General features: G+C 43.8%; 1 protein-coding gene across 3 annotated transcripts in view; it reads left to right on the forward strand.

The window, feature by feature from the left end:
- The window catches only part of LOC106566493 (plexin A3-like), a 161,411-nt gene that overhangs the window by 107,741 nt on the left and 27,669 nt on the right, over positions 1-26,001 (forward strand). For all 3 annotated transcript variants that reach the window (XM_014134573.3, XM_014134572.3, XM_014134574.3), the window contains exons 10-19: positions 4,567-4,767; positions 20,349-20,445; positions 21,328-21,518; positions 21,674-21,822; positions 22,200-22,320; positions 22,953-23,089; positions 23,316-23,486; positions 24,063-24,156; positions 24,363-24,602; positions 24,903-25,046. In XM_014134573.3, coding sequence (XP_013990048.2) covers positions 4,567-4,767; positions 20,349-20,445; positions 21,328-21,518; positions 21,674-21,822; positions 22,200-22,320; positions 22,953-23,089; positions 23,316-23,486; positions 24,063-24,156; positions 24,363-24,602; positions 24,903-25,046 — 1,545 coding nt within the window. The remainder of the gene's footprint in view (positions 1-4,566; positions 4,768-20,348; positions 20,446-21,327; positions 21,519-21,673; positions 21,823-22,199; positions 22,321-22,952; positions 23,090-23,315; positions 23,487-24,062; positions 24,157-24,362; positions 24,603-24,902; positions 25,047-26,001) is intronic.

Here is a 26,001-nt window from a genome sequence, read left to right on the forward strand (position 1 = left end):
AATAACATCTTATTTTATTTGATACCTTTAAAAAAAGGTAGGAGTGTGGATCAGAAAACCAGTCCGTATCTGGTGTGACCATCATTTGCCTCATTCACAGAGTTGATCAGGCTGTTGATTGTGGTCTGTGGAAGGTTTTCCTACTTCTCCTCAATTGCTGTGCGAAGTTGCTGGATATTGGCGGGAACTGGAACACGCTGTTGTACACGTCGATCCAGAGCATCCCAAACATGCTCAATGGGTAACATGTCTGGTGACTATGCAGGCCATGGAAGAACTTGGACATTTTCAGCTTCCAGGAATTGTGTACAGTTCCTTGTGACATTGGGCCGTGCATTATCATGCTAAAACATGAGGCGATGGCGGCGGATGAATGGCATGACAATGGGCCTCAGGACATTGTCACGGTATCTCTGTGCATTCAAATTGCCATCGATAAAATGCAAAAAAATGTCAGTTGTCCGTAGCTTATGCCTGCCCACACCATAACCCCACCGCCACCATGGGGCACTCTGTTCACAACGTTGACATCAGCAAACCTCTCGCCCACACAACGCCATGCACACTGTCTGCCATCTGACCTGTACAGTTGAAACCTGGATTCATCCATGAAGAGCAGAATTCTCCATCGAAGGTGAGCATTTGCCCACTGATGTTGGTTACGACGCTGAACTGCAGTCAGGTCAAGACCCTGGTGAGGACCATGAGCATGCAGATGAGCTTCCCTGAGATGGTTCATGACAGTTTCTACCAGAAATTCTTTGGTTGTGCAAACCCACAGTTTCATCAGCTGTCCAGGTGGCTGGTCTCAGACGATCCCACAGGTGAAGAAGCCAGATGTGGATGTCCTGGGCTGGCCTGGTGACACATGGTCTGTGGTTGTGAGGCCGGTTGGATTTACTGCCAAATTCTCTGTTGGAGGCAGCTTATGGTAGAGAAATTAACATAAGATTATCTGGCAACAACTGTGATGTCCATTCCTGCAGTCAGCATGCCAATTGCACGCTCCCTCAAAACTTCTGTGGCATTGTGTTGTGTGACAAAACTGCACATTTTAGAATGGCCTTTTATTGTCCCCAGCACAAGGTGCACCTGTGTGAAGATCATGCTGTTTAATCAGCTTTGTGATATGTCACACCTTTCAGGTTGATGGATTATCTTGGCAAGGAGAAATGCTCATTAACAGGGATGTAAACCAATTTGTTCACAAAATTTGAGAGAAATAATTTTTTTGTTAATACGGAACATTTCTGGGATGCCTTATTTCAGCCCATGATACATTGGATCACCATTTTACATGTTGTGTTTACATTTTTGTTCAGTATACATCGTAGAAGACACTGGAGTCCAGAATAGCAAACTCACAGTGTTCAACCCATATATTTCCCAGGTTGAGTTTAGAAGCTGCTCGTTGGAGTTTGATTAGGTAGAATAAGGAGTCTGCTGTGTAGCTAGTGTTTAATTGGAGCAGCTCTCAGATGATTTGGAGGGTTGTGTTTTTTTGTTTTTTTACCACGCGTAGGGGACCCATTTCAAGGATTACAGCGACAGAGACTGTAAATGAGATTAAGAGAGTAGAAATGGAATAGGGAAAGAACAGTGACTAAGCAATGGTGGAGAAATGTATATGAAAACAGCAAGGGGTCCTTTTTTCTGCTTACTCTGCTCTCAGAGAATGAGCGCGCGAGCGGGAGGGAGAGAAAGACAGAGAGAGAGACAGAGAGAGGGAGACAGAGAGAGGGAGACAGAGAGAGGGAGACAGAGGGGGAGAGAGAGAGGGAGAGAGAAAGAGAGGGAGAGAGAGACAGAAAGGGAGACAGAGAGCGAGAGAGGGAGACAGAGAGAGAAAAAGAGAGATAGAGGGAGACCGAGAGAGAAAAATTATACCGCCCTCCCGTCTCTGGCTTTTAATGTTTCAACAGAGAAAAGTGCTTAGCTGTGTGATAACTGGGATATGCACAATAAGGTTAATGGAAACACTGTCAACAGGCTGTAAACTGCCTGAGCCGCCTTAATGGGGTGCTAATCAGCATCAGGGAACGGCCCTTCAGGGGGGAATATACAGCTGCCTCAGAGACTATACTGTTACAGATCTGTCGGCCTACCACCGAGGAGGGACTGCTCCTTCATTGCATGGCTTACTGCATTAGTGTCACATGTACTGCATGGCATGCATCATAGCATAGCCAGCATTACAAGTAGAGCACACACCGGATGCATTCGTGTTATCTTTATTTCTTTTCTTTTCATCTTTATCTTTAACTCTGCATTGTTGGAAAAGGACCCGTAAGTAAGCATTTCACTGTTGGTCTACACCTGTTGTTTACTAAGCATGTGACAAATTTGATTTGATTTGATGAATCAGTCTATTTGAAATCTATTCTCCTTGTCTTTGTGGAAAGTGTCTCAATTCATCATGACAAACCTCACTTACCTGCCCCGGGCTTTTTAAAATGTCACACTAACGTTTCTGATAAACAAACCACTTATCTTGTTTCACCCCTAGTATGCAGTCGATTAAAGCTTGTTAATTAAATTTAGCAGACGAGAATGAATGGTGGTGGCATCTTGGGCTTATGCGTGTGTTAAACGCATGCAGAGGAATTCATTAATGCTCAAACTCCACTGAGAGAAACCACGAGAAATGTCTCTGTCCAGAACACTGTGTGTAACGACTTAGAGAATACTTACATTTATTTTGAATGACCAAAATAACGATTCATTTTGAATTACACACACACATTCATGCTTTTCTGATAAAACTAGTTTTTGTAGTATTAGTTTGGGGTTTTATAATGTGTCCACTTAAATAATTGAAAACGGTGAAAAACCCATTAAGTTCCATGAGTCCTCAACCTAAAATATGTTACTGCTCTTGCTGCACTACTCTGTTAAATGAATCATGATGTTTCTGATGTGCCAGCCACTCAAAGCCTCTCTGTGATGCTCTTCAAGGCCCATGCTGCTTTTACTCTGATGTAGGTAGCAATGAAATCCACTCAGGCCCTGAGTAACCAGATCCACCGTACTAATGTCAGCCATTGAATAGAGCTCTCTACAGATAGATAGTAGCTCTTAGCCCATCAGAGATGTGCTACTGTACAGCATCACCTGGTTACCAGAATGTTGCTAGTCTTTCCTCATTTTTCCCCTTTTTCCCAAATGTCCACATTTGGTGAAATGTATTTGGCTGTTACCAGGGAAAGTTGTGCTATTCAGAAGGCTTTGCAGTCATATAGCCTTTGATGTATGCACACCGAACATGATGTAGCATTTTCTGGCACACCCGGTGTTGATGCTAGGTCCCCGGTGACTCGATGTGGCATATGTGATATCGGTGGATCTATTTGGTGTTTTGAATGTCAACCTGGCAATTTACAGAGCAGCGTTGAGAAGCGATCTGAGACATTCATAATTTCCAAAAGGCTAACCATCTCCAGTCTGGAGCCTTCTGTCATTACTGTGAAGCTAGAGGTTATGCTAGAGGTTATGCTAGAGGTTGAGCTAGAGGTTGAGCTAGAGGTTGAGCTAGAGGTTGAGCTAGAGGTTATGCTAGAGGTTATGCTGATAAATCGGATTCATTTGAAGTCAGAACACCACCCCCACCACCTCCCTGCAGGAAGTAAATCTTTCTCTTCATCCACAGAGTATGAAAATTAGATTTATTGATGCACCAATATATAAACCTTTACAAATCACTTGCCAGACACAAGATTTATGGCTGTGTGGGCTGTGGAGTTGCATCATTTTCACCGAGGCATTGGCTGGGACTCTGTGTGTCTGTCCTGCAGACTAGCGAGGCTTCTCCTCACCCTCCTCGCCACCACTGCCCGCCCACCTCGCCGCCAACGCCCGCCCAGACAAGGCCTTTGATTTATCACATCCACCCTGGCAGACTTTTACAGCCTCCTTGATTATTGTTCAGTGCTAAATGGATAACAGATTATTCTAAATATCCTTTAATACAGAGGGGGTCATTAAGCTGCTGTGGTATCTCTCGGGTGGGGATGCGCACATCGTCAATTTTCTCGGATTGTAATCATTGCATCAATACTGACTTTCCTGTGACTTCCGAGATCCTTTATGCATTGTTTCCTGCAATGTCAATATGAATCCCTGTGATAAATGCCTGGACCCTCTCTGGGCTCTCGATCTGTGCTCACCTCACTAGCACAGGCAGACATGCAGGATTAAGGAAGATATTAATTTCCCGCTTCATCAGTGTGATTTTCAGAGAAACCTGTGGCTCATCAAATCAGAGATGTATCCAACAGCTGTGTAATAGGGATTTGAACCTCTTTTTTGCTTTGGTTTCAAGCTATTCCCACGTTTAATGGCATCTGTACAGGAGTCCTCCATGTTGTGGAAGTAGTGCTGCTAATGGACGATACTCAATGCTGCTCACCACTCAATAAACTGGAATCAATACGTCTTCCTTAGCTATGTACACCAAGTTTGAATGAATGATTATGTTTATTAATCAGTTTTATTGTAATGGGTTTGGCTTTGCAAAGAAAATGAGCAGAGTGTTAATTTGTAACTTTATTTGTGATTGTTGATTTTCAGGGCTGTCCCCAGATCCTGCCCACCAGTGACATTCTGGTACCTGCAGGGATCATTCGTCCAATCACGCTGCGAGCCCGGAACCTTCCTCAGCCCCAGTCTGGACAGAAGAACTATGAGTGTGTGTTTAACATCCAGGGCAAGATGCAACGCATCCCAGCTGTACGCTTCAACAGCTCCTGTATCCAGTGCCAGAACACCTCGGTGAGTATTAATATGACTGCACTGAATATGTTTATACAGTATTTACTGTACAATATCTTGTGTATTTTTGTTGGGTTTGGGATCTTAGTGCAAGGTAAAAGCTCAATAAGTACTTTTGTACTATTATGTTGATCATATATTGATCTTTTGAAGTAGTTTTCTACAGGTCCTATACTAATACTGGTATAGAGACAGAGAATGCCCCTCCCCCCTCTCCCCTCTCTCCCTGCCCTCTCCCCTCTTGCTCTGCCCCTCTCTCCCTCCCCCTCCCTCTACCCCCTCTCCCTACCCCCTTCCTCTCTTTCTCTCTCTCATGGAAATATTATGCAGAAGAAATCAAGGGGAATTTTCATTGAGTCACTGATCAGAGAAAAAATACTTTATCCACAAAATCAGCAAAGACATCAATTCAGAGCATTAAACTTGTTTTCTCAATCCCAGTGATACATGTGGCATGTCAAAGAGCTGACATTGAGAGTCTCCTCTCTCCCCCTATCTCTCTCTCTCTCTCACTCTGTAGCACCCTCTTTCTATCTCTCTCTGTCTCTTCCTCCCTCTCTCTCCGATTCCCTCTCTCTCTTTCTCCCTCTCTTTCTATCTCTCTCTGTCTCTTCCTCCCTCTCTCTCTCCTATTCCCTCTCTCTCTTTCTCCCTCTCTTTCTATCTCTCTCTGTCTCTTCCTCCCTCTCTCTCTCCTATTCCCTCTCTCTCTTTCTCCCTCTCTTTCTATCTCTCTCTGTCTCTTCCTCCCTCTCTCTCCGATTCCCTCTCTTTCTCCCTCTCTTTCTATCTCTCTCTGTCTCTTCCTCCCTCTCTCTCTCCGATTCCCTCTCTCTCTTTCTCCCTCTCTTTCTATCTCTCTCTGTCTCTTCCTCCCTCTCTCTCTCCGATTCCCTCTCTCTCTTTCTCCCTCTCTTTCTATCTCTCTCTGTCTCTTCCTCCCTCTCTCTCTCCTATTCCCTCTCTCTCTTTCTCCCTCTCTTTCTATCTCCCTCTGTCTCTTCCTCCCTCTCTCTCTCCTATTCCCTCTCTCTCTTTCTCCCTCTCTTTCTATCTCTCTCTGTCTCTTCCTCCCTCTCTCTCTCCTATTCCCTCTCTCTCTTTCTCCCTCTCTTTCTATCTCTCTCTGTCTCTTCCTCCCTCTCTCTCTCCTATTCCCTCTCTCTCTTTCTCCCTCTCTTTCTCTCTCCCTCTCTCTTCCTCCCCCTCTCTCCTATTCCCTCTCTCTCTTTCTCCCTCTCTTTCTCTCTCCCTCTGTCTCATAGTGATGTCACAGACGGCTGCCCTCTGTGACCCATCTGGTTGACACGGTAACCCCAGGGAATCTTGTAAAATAATTAGCCAGTCACAGTATGTGACTCTTCATTTGGTTGGACAATGTAACACCATGGAAAGGGAATGTGGTGTGGGTGGATGGGCCGGAGAGTTCCTGGGGTAGGAGGGCAGGAAAATGACCAGGCCTCTGCCACGGAGTGTGTCCCCTCTAACCCCCCCTAACCCCTGCAGATCAAAGCTCAGGCTGTGGGCCGCCTTCCTTCGACAGGACAATTGATGTCCCGTGGCAATTTAATAATGAGGATCACGTCTCCGGCACACACACCTCAATGGGTCAGGTTAGGATTGATTGTTGTACTTTCCCTGGCCGACACATGCTGCCTGGCACGCTACATAGTGAAGGCCTTCAGAAGGACCCTGCCACGGAGAGCAACTGTCGTCCTTCTATCCGCTATCACTCATTTCCTCCGTGTCGTTATTCTTTCTGTCTCTGACACCCGCCCCGCGCTCCGGCTATGCATTTAAAATGAAATTTAAAAGTAGTTTTGTGGTAGACCATTAACTGAGTGCCCAAAGGTTAGAGCATTGGGCATTGGGGTTTGGATTGTTCAAGGCATTGAACTGCTGATGCTGTATAAACAATGAGACAGCTGTATGAATATAGTCAGGCAATCAGCATAAATAGATGGGTGCTTTAATCACTTCACCTACAGATAAACAAGTTGTTTATCACGCACAGGGATAGACTAATACTCTTCATGTAGACAGCTATATGCTGCTACTGCTGTCTACCCACTGTGCATGCCAACGTGGCTCTGTATTTCACCGTGATAAACAGAGTGAATAAGCATTCACACTGGATCTCCATGGGTGATCGTTTGAAGACCCCAGCGTAAACGAATCATTGTCTACACAGCTATTGAGAAATGAAAACATTGACTATACAACGTTAACTGTAAGTGTTAGGCCTCCCTCACACTCCCCTGCTTCATCTCGGTCTGACAGGAAAGAGAAATCCCACCTTAAGATTCATGCTTTTTTTTCACTTAGCCCTTCCCCCACTGATGCCTCTCCCCCACTGACTCCCCTGTTTAATGGTACCTACACCCCTCCCCCCTATGTATCTCTCTATCTCTGTCTTTCTTTCTCCACCCCCCTCTCTCCTCTCCCTTTGTTTGAATGGGATGTTTAGATGAATAGATGGTGTGATTACCTGTGACACAGCGGGCCACACCATCCCCCCTGTCTCTGTCTCTCTGCCCTCATCTGATGGATCTCTCCTGAATAGTAATTTAGCCATAGTAAAGACATGCCGCAGATTAGACTCAGTCCCTGGTGTGTGAGCTGTTCGCCCCCCCCCCCCCCCAAAAAAAAACACTCAAGGCAACAGCCATCAATCAATTTGCCGTCAAGACGAGTGGCGCAGCTTCATTCCCACAGTGCTGTAGCCAGGTAACTTTAAGGCCACGGGGTCCATGCTAATGCAATTGTGAGTGTCCTCAGATAGGCAATGCTGAATCAATCAATTTCATCTCCTGTTTACTCTGCCCCTTGCTGAGAATGTTCAGATATCAGTCAGCACTTTTGTCCTCATGGGAGGCCCCTGTTCTGTGGTGGGGGTTAGTTAGGTTAAGCATATGTTGGACATGTTCACCAGCTGTGACAGTATGTTTTACCAGACAGGGCAACTCTAGCCTGTTGCAGTTTGATTTGCTTTCACTTTCCGGTTTTTCTTTCATATCTGTTAGTGCAGGGATTGTAATGCTTAAACTAAGTGAGACTGGCCTCTGCTTGGTGATGAAAAATGTTCTCTGAGTGGAACTAACTCAGATTCTTCCCATGGGACCTAAACACACAGCCAGACCACTCATATTATTCCTTCACTGCCTCATAACTGTTCTCTTATCCCTGGGACGAACTCCTCTTCCAATCAGGGCCCTTCCCTGGGAGAGAGGGGGCGTTGTAGTGGACAAACATGCCTCTCTCCCGTCTCCGTCGTTTCTCAACTGTTTCCCACTGCCTGGCCTTTCTCACCCTGAGACAGCTGCTCTGTCACTCTCGCAGTGCTCGATGATATACATTTATAGACTGCTAAATGCGTTTAAAAATACACCAAATATAGCAGGTTAACACAAATTATAATTGGATAATAGAAAATGTTGCGCTTACTTTCAATGACTTCTTAATAAACTGAAAGTGCAAGCTATTTATTTGAAAAGTTATTACATTTCAGGATTGTTTATTCAAATCACTTCCTGAATTGACTCCCTTCAATTTGAATTGAACCCAACCCTGGTACATAGAACTGCCATTAACCAAAGAAACTAGCTATGAGGCCCGTATGTCCACGTTGCTATGTGTTTGTCTATTTTCAGGACTGCTGTATGTGAAGTTGACCCCTGATCTGTGATATGCAGTTCAGCATGTGAAAGATGTCCATGCCATAGATCTAGAGAAGCCCTGGGTCAGTGATGCAGACAGATAACAGCAGTTTGCCCTCAGTTTGCAGACAGACAGCAGTTTGCAGACAGAGAGGCAGACCAATAGACAGAGGAGAACAACACATGGGTCTGACATCACATCCTGCACAAATACAACACAAGGTGCACAACCTTGTGTTGTATTTGTGCAGGATGTCTCTGCCCAAATACAGCCTGAAGTCAAATACATCCTCTTTCCACATTCCATCTCTTCCCTGTCTCTCTGCCCAAATACAGCCAGAAGTCAAATACATCCTCTTTCCACATTCCATCTCTTCCCTGTCTCTCTGCCCAAATACAGCCAGAAGTCAAATACATCCTCTTTCCACATTCCATCTCTTCCCTGTCTCTCTGCCCAAATACAGCCTGAAGTCAAATACATCCTCTTTCCACATTCCATCTCTTCCCTGTCTCTCTGCCCAAATACAGCCAGAAGTCAAATACATCCTCTTTCCACATTCTGACTCTTCACTGTCTCTCTGCCCAAATACAGCCTGAAGTCAAATACATCCTCTTTCCACATTCCAACTCTTCCCTGTCTCTCTGCCCAAATACAGCCTGAAGTCAAATACATCCTCTTTCCACATTCCATCTCTTCCCTGTCTCTCTGCCCAAATACAGCCAGAAGTCAAATACATCCTCTTTCCACATTCCATCTCTTCCCTGTCTCTCTGCCCAAATACAGCCTGAAGTCAAATACATCCTCTTTCCACATTCCATCTCTTCCCTGTCTCTCTGCCCAAATACAGCCAGAAGTCAAATACATCCTCTTTCCACATTCCATCTCTTCCCTGTCTCTCTGCCCAAATACAGCCAGAAGTCAAATACATCCTCTTTCCACATTCCATCTCTTCCCTGTCTCTCTGCCCAAATACAGCCTGAAGTCAAATACATCCTCTTTCCACATTCCATCTCTTCCCTGTCTCTCTGCCCAAATACAGCCAGAAGTCAAATACATCCTCTTTCCACATTCTGACTCTTCACTGTCTCTCTGCCCAAATACAGCCTGAAGTCAAATACATCCTCTTTCCACATTCCATCTCTTCCCTGTCTCTCTGCCCAAATACAGCCTGAAGTCAAATACATCCTCTTTCCACATTCCATTTCTTCACTGTCTCTCTGCCCAAATACATCCTCTTTCCACATTCCAACTCTTCACTGTCTCTCTGCCCAAATACATCCTCTTTCCACATTCCATCTCTTCCCTGTCTCTCTGCCCAAATACAGCCTGAAGTCAAATACATCCTCTTTCCACATTCCAACTCTTCCCTGTCTCTCTGCCCAAATACAGCCTGAAGTCAAATACATCCTCTTTCCACATTCTGACTCTTCCCTTCTACTTTGGTATTTCAATGCATTAAGTTTCTCCAGCTAAATAGACCAACTAAGCTATACTACTGGTTTACTCCTGGTGTGGTTGGACACATGTCATTTCAGTTCTAATACAGCAGGTGCATCATGCATGACCCCACATGCCACCTGCATCCAAAGAGAAATACAGTACCTTTTTCTAAGGTGCGCATGCATACAGATTAGACAACTCTATATGATAATTCATGCTGATCCACATCAATCCATAAATGACGTTCCCCAACTGTACGATATATACGGGTATCATTTCAAAAGGCATACCACGGACTGTAATCAGCTCAGACGCACGCCTGCTTGTTTCTTCCCGCTTGATTTTACTGCAGACATCAGCAATGTGCTGCCATAGCTGGAATAAATCAGTATGATACCCCCCCACACATATACACACTGCCTTTCAAATAAATGATAAATCAGGGTCTTTGAAACTCAATAAGCATTTGCTTTGGTAGTGTAAAGGGCTTTTGTGCATTTTATGCATTTTTGTTTGACAGCATGCTTTACGTTGCAGATTAAACATGGCACACGTATAACTTTGATAGGCTGAATCTTAATACATGGGACTTTTCATCTTTTGTATCAGAAGATAAAAATAGTCCCAAATGAATCCACGGATATAAGTGTTGTTAAGCCCTGCTGACCCCATAGCGACAGGCATTGGCAGTGTTACCCAGGAAACGTAGAGTAAAGGCCTTTTGCACAACGAGTTCTGCACTTCCCTCTTGATGGGAAGTGCTCTCACAAAGAACATCATTATTTCCGAACCATGGTAGCAAAGCTTTTGAATAAAAAACACTTACATGTTATTTTTCTGGCTTTCTGAACCAGCATGCCCTCATTATTCTATTATTTTCATCAAGTGCCCAATCAGACTACCAACGTCTGTTTCTCAGTGGAACGTACTTGCCAGGTCTCGAAAGGACCTGCCCTGCTCTTGACACCAAAGGCCCCGCTAATGGAAAAGATTTACCATGAACCAACGTACATGTTAATGATACTGTGAACATGTCACCTCATTGTCAATGTAAAAAAAATGCTCCATTTTACATCAATTAGGGGAGGATATTATATATTTATTCATTTAACCTTCATTTAACTAGGCAAGTCAGTTAAGAACAAATTCTGATTTACAATGACAGCCTACACCGGCCAAACCCGGACGACGCTGGGACAATTGTGCGCCGCCCTATGGGACTCCCAATCACGGCCGGTTGTGATACAGCCTGAAATCAAACCAGGGTCTGTAGTGACGCCTCTAGCACTAAGATGCGGTGCCTTAGACCGCTGCGCCACTCTGGAGCCCCGATATATGTTGCTGTTTATGATAAATCTTTGAGGTTGTTTTTATCCTCCAACATCTCCTCTGCACTTTTTTCCTCATAGAAATAGTCATTATAATTCCATGGTATTTACCCTCTCTCTTGTGATGGTTGTATATTTGCATCCCCGTCGATCTCTGAGGTCGTAGATACTGTACCTGTGATGCTCTGTAGCAGGTTGACTCTGTAGCAGGTTGGCTCTGTAGCGGGTTGGCTCTGTAGCGGGTGGGCTCTGTAGCGGGTTCGCTCTGTAGCGGGTTGGCTCTGTAGCAGGTTGGCTCTGTAGCAGGTTGGCTCTGTAGCAGGTTGGCTCTGTAGCAGGTGGGCTCTGTAGCAGGTGGGCTCTGTAGCAGGTGGGCTCTGTAGCAGGTGGGCTCTGTAGCAGGTTGGCTCTGTAGCAGGTGGGCTCTGTAGCAGGTGGGCTCTGTAGCAGGTGGGCTCTGTAGCAGGTGGGCTCTGTAGCAGGTGGGCTCTGTAGCAGGTGGGCTCTGTAGCAGGTGGGCTCTGGTGGAATAAATTGTCCTCAAAATGGTGTGATCTAGCTATCAATAGCATGAATTATGAGCCTGTTTCATCCTGTTTGTTTTGCTTTAAGCACCAGCAATGGAAAGGGAGAGAGTCTCCGCTGCATTCCCCTAATTGAGAAATCAGTGCATTAGTTATGCCTGCTCTGAACACTTTTTAAACTCCCAAAGTAATCTACAGAGAATGTTTCAGTGTCATCATGTGAAAAGTATGCTTTGGTGTTCTCGGGTTAATGCACTTACCTCAAATATGATGGCACGAGTTCATCCATGGCCTCAACATACAATTGATATATTCTATGTTTATGGAGTCATCTCTGAACCAGCCGTAATCCTTCATGGCTAATAAGACCATTGCAGATGACCCTATCTGTTTCTTTAATCAAGCTAGTCTGACCTTAAATCTGCCACCAGGATGCAGCATACAGTACATATTTTCCTAGTGCGGTAATCACAATGATGAAATGAAGTGTGGTTTGCAGAAAATAGAATTTATGTTCACTAATATGGACTCGCTGTTCATTACTGTGTATGTTTAAGAAGGAAAAAGGCCCTTATTCAAAGGTAATTTTGCTGAAGTCGCTAGAATTTTGAAACTTAATTAAATTAAACAGGAAAGCCTTCATCATTAAGGGGAAATGATTTTCACTCTGTCACCAGAAGGAGCCAGCATTGACGACACAGCCAATTCTACTACTCATAGTCTACACCAAGGTTTTTCTCAAACTCGGTCCTGGGCAAAAACCAAAAAATGCACCCGGGGTGGGGGGTGGAAACCCTGAACTGCATCCTCAACTTACAGTACAGTATTTGTTCTCTTCATTTCAGGGCAGCAGGTGGTTAGAATGTTGGACTAGTAACTGAAAGGTTGCAAGATCAAATCCCCGAGCTGACAAGGTACAAATCTGTCGTTCTGCCCCTGAACAAGGCAGTTGACCCACTGTTCCTAGGCCGTCATTGAAAATAAGAATTTGTTCTTAACTGACTTGCCTAGTTAAATAAAGGTAAAATAAAACATTTAGACAGATGGTTAAACTGCTGCAGACAACTACAGATGATCCTTGCCAGAGTGTAATTGAATCTTTATTAGTTTATTTTGAATAAACACAAATTATATTTAAAAAAAAATATCCTCCAAACCCATCATCTTTGAAACATAGTAATGCCTACAATAAAATGAACTTGGTTACAATATGTGGATCTTTCATATGGGTCCCTTCAATAGACACTTCGCAATTTACAGTTATATCTGAACAAATGGAAGCTATTCCTTCTGATCACTGTCACTCTATCAATCCATTTGTTCAGCTATAACTGTTTCCATTAAGAGCTAAGGATAAGTCTTAAAGGGTAGCGCTAGTTTCAAATGTTTTTTTTCTATCCAGTGATGGGTTTGTTTTTTTAAAAGTAAGATTACCTCACTGCCTCGCCTTGCCTCGCCGGCAGCCCAGAGAGCTGTCTGACAGAACCAGGCCAGTTTGTCTCCACTTGCTAGTTTCAGACCCAGTGGAACCATGGCCTGAGGAAAATCAATTCACGACTGGCAGAGATAAGCTGCATTGTATGGCCCAACACAAAAGCTTCCCCCCGTTTACACACAACCACTAATCTCCTCAAAGCTGCCTGCCTTTCACTTGAAAAAGAAGAAGGCTAGAAAATACATTATATTACCTGCAGAAATACATTGTTACTTCCAGAAATACACTATGTTACCTCCAGAAATATGTTGTTACTTCCAGAAGTGCATTATGTTACCTCCAGTAATACATTAATACTTCCAGAAATGCTTTATGTTACCTCCAGAAATACATTGTTACTTCCAGAAATACACTATGTTACCTCCAGAAATATGTTGTTACTTCCAGAAGTGCATTATGTTACCTCCAGTAATACATTAATACTTCCAGAAATGCTTTATGTTACCTCCAGAAATACATTGTTACTTCCAGAAATACATTATGTTACCTCCAGAAATACGTTGTTACTTCCAGAAGTACGTTATGTTACCTCCAGAAATACATTATACTACCTCCAAAAATACATTATGTTACCTCCAGAAATACATTGTTACCTCTAAAATACATTATGTTACCTCCAGAAATACATTGTTACCTCCAGTAATACATTAGTACTTCCAGAAATACTTTGTTACCTCCAGAAATACATTGTTACTTCCAGAAATACATTGTTACCTCCAGAAATACATTGTTACTTCCAGAAGTGCATTATGTTACCTCCAGAAATACATTATACTACCTCCAAAAATACATTGTTACCTCCAGAAATACATTATACTACCTCCAGAAATACATTATACTACCTCCAAAAATACATTATGTTATCTCCAGAAATACATTATACTACCTCCAAAAATACATTGTTTCCTCCAGAAATACATTGTTACCTCCAGTAATACATTAGTACATCCAGAAATACTTTGTTACCTCCAGAAATACATTGTTTCTTCCAGAAGTGCATTATGTTACCTCCAAAAATACATTATGTTACCTCGAGAAATACATTATACTACCTCCAGAAATACATTATACTACCTCCAGAAATACATTATGTTACCTCCAGAAATACATTATACTACCTCCAGAAATACATTGTTACTTCCAGAAATACATTATGTTCCCTCCAGAAATACATTATACTACCTCCAAAAATACATTATGTTACCTCCAGAAATACATTGTTATCTCCAGAAATACATTGTTACCTCCAGAAATACATTGTTACCTCCAAAAATACATTATGTTACCTCCAGAAATACATTGTTACCTCCAGTAATACATTAGTACTTCCAGAAATACTTTGTTACCTCCAGAAATACATTGTTACTTCCAGAAGTGCATTATGTTACCTCCAGAAATACATTATACTACCTCCAAAAATACATTATGTTACCTCCAGAAATACATTATGCTACCTCCAGAAATACATTATGTTACCTCCAGAAATACATTATACTACCTCTAGAAATACATTATGTTACCTCCAGAAATACATTATACTACCTCCAAAAATACATTATGTTACCTCCAGAAATACATTATACAACCTCCAGTAATACAATATACTACCTCCAGAAATACAATATACTACCTCCAGAAATACATTATGCTACCTCCAGAAATACATTATGTTACCTCCAGAAATACATTATACTACCTCCAGAAATACATTATGTTACCTCCAGAAATACATTATACTACCTCCAGAAATACATTGTTACTTCCAGAAATGCATTATGTTACCTCCAGAAATACATTATACTACCTCCAAAAATACATTATGTTACCTCCAGAAATACATTATGCAACCTCCAGTGATACAATATACTACCTCCAGAAATACAATATACTACCTCCAGAAATACATGATGTTACCTCCAGAAATACATGATGTTACCTCCAGAAATACTGTACATTATATTACCTCCAAAAATACACTGTATGGCTCTCCTGTTGATTTCATTATCAGGGCCTTGGGAAGAGGGCATGACAACAACCTGTATACTGTGTGTTTCTGAACCCGACAAGGCTTTGAATACTGCCATTAACTCACCTACCGGATTTGGTTTACCTATTGAACAAATGTAACACCTCATTGGACTCTGAAGAACATCGCTGGCCTTCTAAAACCATTTCACAAAATGCTGTTATTAAATAAGGCATTTCCGATTAATGGCTGAAAAACAAGATCGCAAAAGGTTAACTGTAGTTTATATGTCTGTTTGATGGATAGAAGTTAGGATGGTCTCAAGTTGAGTTTAGTTTTTGTAGTGTGACACAGTGAAGCAATATGATTGGGGGAAGTTAATTCCCCCTGCCCAGGAAGCTGCTGATCCATATTTTACCTCAATTATTTATTTAACCTTTATTTAACTACGCAAGTCAGTTGAGAACAAATTCTTATTTTCAATGACGGCCTAGGAACAGTGGGTTAACTGCCTCGTTCAGGGGCAGAACGACAGAATTTTTACGTTGTCAGCTCAGGGATTTGATCTTGCAACTTTTCGGTTACTAGTCCAATGCTCTAACCACTAAGCTACCTGGACTAGTGCCCCCAGAACCAACTGGACCCTATAGAGATGTAACCCCAGAACCAACTGGGCCCTATAGAGATGTAACCCCAGTACCAGCTGGACTCTATAGAGATGTAACCCCAGAACCAATTGGGCCCTGTAGCGATGTAACCCCAGAACCAACTGGACCCTATAGAGATGTAACCCCAGTACCAACTGGGCCCTTTAGAGATGTAAGCCCAGAACCAACTGGACCATATAGAGATGTAACCCCAGAACCAACTTGACCCTATAGAGATGTAACCCCAGTACCAACTGGACCATATAGATATGTAACCCCAGAACCAACTGGACCTTATAGATATGTAACCCCAGAACCAACTGGACCCTATATAGCTGTAAGGACATTTGGAGCCTGGTGTGAACAGGTTCAGTTCAGCCTTTCAGCACCCACACTGGTGCATTCCCTGCTTGACTTGCTCCCAGATATTTCCCAGGACAGCTGCACAAAGATTTAAACTTTCACACTCACTAACACACGCATGCCCACACACATGCACGCGTGTGCACACAGACACACAGGCATGTGCGCACACACACTCACACACAACACAGCCGATGTCCCTCGACTGATGAGGAATTAGAAGGTGCTGGTTGTTTACTCATCTCTGATATATTTAGGTGAGGTATGGATGGATAAAGGTGAGGTATGGATGGATAAAGGTGAGGTATGGATGGATAAAGGTGAGGTATGGATGGATAAAGGTGAGGTATGGATGGATAAAGGTGAGGTATGGATGGATAAAGGTGAGGTATGGATGGATAAAGCTGAGGTATGGATGGATAAAGGTGAGGTATGGATGGATAAAGGTGAGGTATGGATGGATAAAGGTGAGGTATGGCTGGATAAAGGTGAGGTATGGATGGATAAGGGTGAGGTATGGATGGATAAAGGTGAGGTATGGGTGGATAAAGGTGAGGTATGGCTGGATAAAGGTGAAGTATGGATGGATAAAGGTGAGGTATGGCTGGATAAAGGTGAGGTATGGCTGGCTAAAGGTGAGGTATGGATGGATAAATGTGAGGTATGGGTGGATAAAGGTGAGGTATGGGTGGATAAAGGTTAGGTATTGGGCTGGGAGGTATACCGTATTTTACAATATACTGGTATTGATGTATGGACCGGTTTGGGTTTTTACTTTACTTTCTATGACGGTATTTGAATGTTTGATTTGTTAAATGTGATATTCCATGTGTAACATCTATTTTTATAGTTTACTTCGCTACTTGAGTCCTGTCTCTCCACTTTATCTCTCCATGCCACTTTCCACACAGACCTAGCCCCCCGCATTTGTTGTTGCTTGACCACGAGACACTTGCGTTCAGTCTGCAAGGTCAATGCAGCACAAGCTACAATATTGATGACAACAATGCTGTTTTCACTTTGGTTCTTAATATAAATCCACTAGCGTTCTATAGTTTCTAACATCTGCAAATGGCTAGTTTATATTTTTTTAGCAAGTTGGGCCTAAATCGTGTTAGCCACTAATGCTAATCGCTAGTTAGCTGCCTAGCTAGTTAATAAATGTACTGAGTCAGAGCAAACGTAACTAGCTATACAGCCTGATAATACCAGTGATGGTGTAGACCTAAATCAGCTTGTTGTTTGTGCAACAGTATCTTCTTGTCACGTCCTGACCAGTATAGGGGTTATTTGTTATTATAGTTTGGTCAGGACGTGGCAGGGGGTGTTTGTTTCATGTGGTTTGGGGTATGTATTTAGGTAGAAGGGTGTTTGGTTTATGTGGTTCGGGGTTTGTTAGTCTATGTTCTATGTTAGTGTATTTCTATATTCTGTCTAGTCTATTGTAGTTCTATGTTTAGTTAATTGGTGTTGGGGCCTTCAGTTGGAGGCAGCTGTCTATCGTTGCCTCTGATTGAGGGTCCTATAATTAGGGGTGTGTTTGTTATGGGATTTTGTGGGAGATTGTGCTGTGTATAGCTTTGTGCCTTACCGGCCTGTTATTCGTCGTTGTGTTTTCGTATACATGTTTGTTTTGGGTTTTCCTTCTTCACCTAATAAAAAAAAGATGAGTGTACATTTTCCCGCTGCGTCTTGGTCTTTACCCTACGACACTCGTGACACTTCTAAATCAAAGAGGAATACGTGAAGCAGGAATATGTTAGCTACATGAAGTAGCAAAGAGAAAACCTTCAATGTAGCCAAAGGTTATAGAATCCCCTAGGAAACACTTTGGTTCCTACCCTGTCACAATAACTCCTCCCTGGCATCTCATTCGTTGTCATGTCAAACAACACTGTATTGAAAGTGTCCGCTATTATATTCTAACTATAGAATTAGAATAATCATTATCATTCCAACTGTTCACCCAAGTGTTTTTCTCTAAATCACAAGTCAAATCACTGTTGCAACATTTGGTAAAAAATAAGTCCTAGATTGTTTGCCCATATCGTGCAGCCCTACGTGGCAGTTTAGAAATGATCTCAAATGAGTGCAGGAAATGCAGAAATGTATGAAAATGCAGATTTTTGGGGGGGTTGCATTTGAACTGAACGGTATAAAACACACAGAATGGAGAAAGACCCATTGACATCATGTAGAATGTATGTGTTGCCACCCTAGGGTCACGCACTACTCATAAAGTAAATGTACAACTTTTATTGTAAAAAAATATAAAATACAGTCAAATACCGTCAAAAATGTGAAACTTACCGCGATATATTTTGGCCATATTGCCCAGCCCTAGTTAGGTATGGATGGATAAAGGTGAGGTATGGATGGATAAAGGTGAGGTATGGATGGATAAAGGTGCGGTATGGATGGATAAAGGTATGGATGGATAAAGGTGAGGTATGGATGGATAAAGGTGAGGTATGGATGGATAAAGGTGAGGTATGGATGGATAAAGGTGAGGTATGGATGGATAAAGGTTATGTATGGATGGATAAAGGTTATGTATGGATGGATAAGGGTGAGGTATGGATGGATAAGGGTGAGGTATGGATGGATAAAGGTGAGGTATGGATGGATAAAGGTGAGGTATGGATGGATAAAGGTGAGGTATGGATGGATAAAGGTTAGCTATGGATGGATAAAGGTGAGGGTATGGATGGATAAAGGTTAGCTATGGATGGATAAAGGTGAGGGTATGGATGGATAAAGGTGAGGTATGGATGGATAAAGGTGAGGTATGGATGGATAAAGGTTAGCTATGGATGGATAAAGGTTAGCTATGGATGGATAACAATTTGTCACATATGATGCTTCCATTAAGACTTAACGGTTCAACAGGAACCTTCAGGTGCAACCGTATTTCCATCTTGGGTGTCAAACTGGAGCTGCTCTCTCTCTCTGAATCTACTGAGAGATGATTTAATATGGTCTGGAATAAGTTTTCATTTTAATGCTAAATTCAGGGCCCTCTCTTGCTGTTAGTCTGCCCTCATTCTTCCATCGCCTCCTTATGAACACTCATAAGTGTTCTGGCCGTGGATCGATGTGGCTGATCAGCGATATTCTCTCAGGGTTGCTGCTGGCTAAGTGCTCTGAGTGTTGCTGCTAATTAAAACACGGGCAGTAAAAACCACCACCCCTCTTTCACCTGACAGACACATAGTAGCTGCAGCAACTCTCTCTCTCTCTCTCTCTCTCTCTCTCTCTCTCACTCACTCACTCACTCACTCACTCACTCACTCACTCACTCACTCACTCACTCACTCACTCACTCACTCACTCTCTTCTCTCTCTCCTCTCCTCTCTCTTTTCTCTCTCTCTCTCTCTCTCTCTCTCTCCTCTCTCCTCTCTCTCGTTCCTCTCTCTTCTCTCTCTCTTCTCTCTCTTCTCTCTCTCTCCTCTCCTCTCTCTCTTCTTTCTTCTCTCTCTCTTCTCTCTCTCCTCTCCTTTTTCTCCTCTCTCTTCTCTCCTCTCTCTCTTCTCTCTCTTCTCTCTTTCTCTCTTTCTCTCTTTCTCTCTCTCTCTCTCTCTCTGTCTCTCTGTCTCTGTGTGTGCAAAGAGCCAGATTAACTCAAAGCCTGGTCTGTTTAAAAAAGAAGCCACAATGTGTCCCTGACCTCACTCACAGCTATGGAATCTAGTGGCTAGGCTGGGCTAATGGGTTGTAACACAGAGATGAAATGTTTTTCATTGTACAGTGTAGTGTATATTATAGCATTATGGTTTCCACTGCACTGTGCCAGCAGCCATGCTTAACTCAGTTTGTACTGATGAGCCAGGTCATAAACCACAGTTAGTCTTTATTAATAGGTCCCTATGAAGGCTGGTCAAACTCCGAATGATGTTGGGCTTTATGCACCTCCAGTACTGGTATGATGATTGAATCATGGTGTTATGTGTGTTTCCACCTCCAGTACTGGTATGATGATTGAATCATGGTGTTATGTGTGTTTCCACCTCCAGTACTGGTATGATGATTGAATCATGGTGTTATGTGTGTTTCCACCTCCAGTACTGGTATGATGATTGAATCATGGTGTTATGTGTGTTTCCACCTCCAGTACTGGTATGATGATTGAATCATGGTGTTATGTGTGTTTCCACCTCCAGTACTGGTATGATGGAGACGAGACGGGAGACCTGCCTGTTGACTTCTCTATCGTCTGGGATGGAGACTTCTTCATCGACAAGCCTCCCACCATGAAAGGTATGTTGTTTTATCATATTCAGAATCATACATTCGTCATAATAGTGTTGCAGCTAAATAGTGTCAATGAAAAATCCAAGACTGACAGAACTGGCACACAACAGGGAAACAACAGCCCCACCGGTGTGCTGCCTGAGGCTTTGGACGGGTCAAATATGTTGTCATACCTCGCTGAACCCTCTAGTGTTATTTGAGTGTTGAGTCCACTTCATGTACAGTGCTGGGGGCTCTGGCTACCACAGTAAATCTTATTCAGTGGTATAATTCAGTCGCAAATGTGGATTAAGCCTTTGCAGTTATTTTCTTAGTCTTCAAAACTGTAAAATGTACAAACTTTTTTTGTGGGCGATAAAGTCACAGAACTAAATGTACAGCCCCATGTTTTGTATCAAGACACCTTGTATAAAAGTCAGGGACAAACAGGGGTTGTCAATACTTTTCTTAAAAGTGTTTTATCTCACTGGTTTGATCAGGCCACTGTGAAAGAGACCCGTAGCTCTCCACAGTCATACTGTAGATAGAATCTCTCCGCTGTGCGATTGGCCTTGCGCGAAGATGAGCTGAGAGGAGATAGCTAGCCATGTGGCTAGCAGCACAGTATTTTATGTTCTCCCACTGAACTGGTCAATTACTCTGTGTACCGTCTTCACCTTTACATCTGAGGTGGTGCATAGGAGCAGTGTGCGAGGCTGAGCCAAAGATAGAGGGAGATTAACAGCTCAGGACCTGGGAGTGAGCCATGCAGCACAAACAGACAGCACAGTGCAGCGCACCTCGCCTCTCTGTCTCAGACTCCATCTTTGCCCAGTGTTAACCCTCCCTGTTTGTCTGTCTGTCCCTGTGTCTGTCTGTCTGTCTGTCTGTCTGTTTGTCTGCGCTCAGCCCTGTTATATAAGTGCGAGGCCCAGAGGGACAGCTGTGGCCTGTGTCTGAAGGCCAGCACAGCGTTTGAGTGTGGCTGGTGCCTGGACAACAAGAAGTGTCTCCTGAGGCAGCACTGCCAGATGCCGGAGCAGAACTGGATGTACCACGGCAGGCACAACGTCCGCTGCAGCCACCCCCGCATCACCAAGGTAAGGCTGGAGCACAGAGAACTCTACTGTATATTTCTACTTCTGTATGGTTGCATTTAAGTCTGTGGCCTAGAGCCGCTGAACCCAGGCACTCTGCTGTGTGTGAGCACGGGGAGATTGCTTTTCCTTGATCTTGACCCTGTTTCCATGGAAAGATCCGCCCGCTGACGGGGCCCAAAGAGGGGGGCACGCGAGTGACGATTGAGGGCGAGAATCTTGGGCTGCAGGTGCGTGAGATCGCCCACGTTCAGGTTGCTGGGGTTCGCTGTAACCCTGTGCCCTCCGAGTACATCAGCGCTGAGAGGTGAGTGTGGTGACTTTGTCAATAGGATTTCACTTGAATGGTTTTCAGGTAGATGAAAGATGCTGTACTTTATCATATGTTTCTTAACTCTACACTATTAGAAAACAGGGTTCCAAAAGGGTTCTTCGGCTGTCCCCATAGGACAACCCTTTTTGGTTCCAGGTAGAACGCTTTATAGAAAGGGTTCTACATGAACCCAAAATGGTTCTACCTGGAACCAAAAACGGTTCTTGAAAGGGTTCTCATATGGGGACAGCAGAAGAACCATTTAAGGTTCTAGATATCACCTTTTCTTCTAAGAGTGTATTTAATTTGAACGTTAGACATTATAAGCAGTGAGCCGTTGATTGACAGCTGAGTGTGTGTGTGTTCCTCAGGATTGTGTGTGACATGGCCGAAGCGCTGCTGCCCCACTCTCCAGGCGGTCCGGTGGAGCTGTGTATCGGGGTGTGCAGTGCAGAGTACCGCACCCAATCCTCCCAGACTTACTCCTTCGTGGTGCGTATGACCTCGCATGACCCCATCTTTTCCTAGACCGATGACTGTGCAGAAAGTCTGTCCGTTCTCTCCCGGGGGCGGAGGGATACAAACCAAATGTCGTGGTTCTATGTAGCCCTGGGAACTACCTAGCCTTATGCTGCAATACAGAGATGAGGAAAGTGTTGTGAGAGAAAGTGTGGCCGATGTGATATACAGTAATTACCCAGCTATTCCGACAGAGCATTAAGCAGCAGTGAAACAGGAATGTGGTGTCGGTCTATTATCTCCTCAGCCTGGGCACAGAGCAGCTCACTGAAATGAATGGGCTTGACTACTGCCCTTAAACCACCAATCAATAGGAGTCTTGCAGTTTAATTCCAGCAGAAGCCAAGATGCTCCCAGCCAAATGAATACATGTGCACCGAGAAACTATGTAGCTAATTACAGAAAAAAGGAGAGTCTTACTCATGTCACTGTGCTGCTGAATACAAATACATACTAAAACATGCTCAGCTGGGGTGCAGTGTGTGAGCAGCAATTACTAGAAATATAATGGGAATCGCTTTGTTGTACAGTAGCTTTTCAGAAAAAAATGTATAATTGTTTTGTGTGCTGCTGGGTGTAAACAGTGAGTTTCCTCCCTCTCACAGACCCCCAGCTTCAACCATGTGCGCCCGGAGAAGGGCCCCGTGTCCGGGGGGACCCGGCTGACAATATCAGGCCATCATCTGGACGCTGGTAGCACCGTCACTGTGTTCATCGCCCAGGAGGAGTGCCTGTTTGTTAAGTGAGTAGTCAGTCAGCTTGACCCCACCTCGGAGGAATGGACTGTGGTAGTATAGTAGTGTAATCTGTTCTATCACACCCTGTCTGCCCATTACCTGTCTATTTTTAAGTTCAATTAAAACAGCATCATAACAGGGTGACAGCATGACATTTTCTTGAGTGTTGTTTCAGACAGTGAATGAACTCTGTGACACAATATGACACATCCTCTGTCTAACCGGCCACAGGAGGACCAACAGGGACATTGTGTGTGTGACACCGTCGTCCCTGTCTGGCTCAGGGCCTGCGTCAATCAAATTGTTAATCGACAAAGCTGAGGTCACCAGCAGTGACACACACTACATCTACACAGAGGACCCTACCATCTCCAGCATCGAGCCCAACTGGAGTATAGTGAAGTGAGTAGTGGTGATACCAGCTGCAGCCAAGCGTCCTCCCCTCCACTCCCCACTCCTCCCCTCCTCTCCTTCCCTCTCCTCTCCTCCTCTCCCAGCAAACAGGCTGCAGGCTGGAACCTCTCAGCGCATGACCAGTGCCCTGGGAGATTCCTCAGGAGAAACTCAGCCCAGCCATCCATTACTGGCAGTAATGCCTCAGGAACACTCTGAGATTACAACATGAGCCCCAAATCCGCACCGAGACGCCCACACTGTCCCATTGTAGCCATTTCACCATGACACTAAAGCACAATAGACAGAATGGGGGATGATGTATCTAATGTATGTCCCATCCTAATCCATGGGACCCTTAAGGGGACTGTAGGCTCCCTCTTCTTCTGAATCTCAACAGTACTGTAAGATAAATCATACAAACAACATGCTGTAGACTAAAACACTAAAAGTCAGCAACATAGCAGCTCTGTTACACAGAAGTTCTTATTTCATTCCTTCCTTGTTGTCTCTCTGCCCATGTCACCAGTGTGCAATAACTCTCATCTTAACCTCTCCACCATCATGTTTCTGCTTGTGTTTCAGTGGTAGCACCTTGATCACCGTCACAGGTACCAACCTGCTCACCATCCAGGAGCCCAAAGTCCGTGCCAAGTATGCAGGAATACAGACTACTAATGTAAGTGTTCCCAATATAAACATTCCATGTTTACACTGTACCGCTCTGACTATTACAAATGGTTAACCTGTATAATAGCAACTAGCATCAAGGACTTACGCAGTAAGTTTTTGTTACTGTACACATTGTCAGTATTGTGGTTTTACACAGACGTTTGTCTCATACTTGTTCCTGTTTTGACCCCCCTCTTTTATCTTCCTGTCCAGGTGTGCACTGTGGTGAATGACTCTGTGATGACCTGTCTGGCCCCGGGTATCATTTACACCAAGCACCAGGCCCCAGAGTCAGGCCTGCACCCCGACGAGTACGGCTTCATCCTGGATCATGTGGCTGCGCTGCTCGTCCTCAACGGGACACCTTTCACCTACTACCTAAACCCCACCTTCGAAACACTAGGGAACTCTGGGATAATGGAGGTCAAGCCCGGCTCTCCAATTATCCTCAAAGTAAGTAGATTCCTTGTTTGGTTTCATTTTCTGTTACTTTTGTCTGTTGAGAGGAAGGAGGATAAAGCTCTAGAGAAGCAAGAGAGGTCATGTGAGACAGAACCAGTACAGAGACAACTTCCTTTCCCTACACGTCTATGTACAAAGTCCCTGAGCTGAGGATGGAATTACAAGTCAGGATTGATAATACTCTGAAGACACATACACTTTATTGTGTGTGTGCTTTTGTCTGATAAAGGTGATTATTGTCCAACAGAATGTTTCTTTTGAAAACGAACAACATGTTTCTTCTGAAAACAGGGCAAGAATTTGATTCCCCCTGCTCCGGGCAACACCCGGCTGAACTACAGCGTGATGATTGGTGAAACGCCCTGTCTGTTAACTGTCTCGGAGTCTCAGCTGCTCTGTGATTCGCCAGACCTGACCGGGGAGCAGAGAGTCGTGGTAAGACCAGATGTCCCGCCCACCGTTTACAGGAGTTTGTGTATTTTATGTCAACAATAGCTTCGTGTGAGATATCTTTCATAGCCAAACTGCTCTGGCCATAATCCAGTCTTGTTATTTCTCTAAATATATTTGACATGTAGTTAAAACGCTTTTATCTGTGCTATCTGGAAACATGCCTGACTTAGAAATTACATCTATAATTAATTCTATAATAGCTGTGTGGCAGGTTTTTTTTTTACTTGAATGCTAATCCACCAAATGTAAAGGTCAAAGGGTCATCATGCATTATGATTACGGCGGCCCGCTGATACAAGCAACTTCCCATGTAATCGAAATATCTGTTGACTCCACAGCTTTGGCGCATTATCATCAATGCCAAACAGGACTAACTCTCTTTATTACATACACGCCTCAGAGCACAATGATTTCAGCTGTGGGCTTGAGCAGTAGAGGTGAAAAATAATCATCTTGGATTGATGAAATGCAATCACTTTTTTATATTTTTATGGCCAGACAACCGTTGGCGAGAGCAGGTGATTTAATTGGCAGAGGGCCAATCTGATTATTGCAAGTGTCATAAGTATTTATCCATGTATTCCTATACAGTGCCAGCTGTCAAGACAACCACAGCTCAGAATGGTTAGAAGCAGGTAGATTTAGTCCTGGAGTGTGGCAGCTTGTTTACCTTTTGTATCAAAGGCATGGTCCTGATCTTATGGTATTGACTTGACACTAACACGCCTGGACGAGGTAACTGACTGTTGATTCAGTGAAACGATCAGACTTTAATTTAATCCGATCAATAGAGTCAACTGTGGAGAGGAGGGAGCATTTACAAATCAAAGCTGAGATGAAAGAGAGGGGGAGAGAGAGAGAGAGAGGTGATGGGTGAGGTGGAGTGATCTCCCTCCCAGGGGCAGGGAGAGATGGAGACTCACGGCACAGTGAGAAG

Source organism: Salmo salar, chromosome 13 (genome assembly GCF_965601325.2).
Source record: "Salmo salar chromosome 13, fSalSal1, whole genome shotgun sequence".
Classification (NCBI taxonomy): domain Eukaryota; kingdom Metazoa; phylum Chordata; class Actinopteri; order Salmoniformes; family Salmonidae; genus Salmo; species Salmo salar.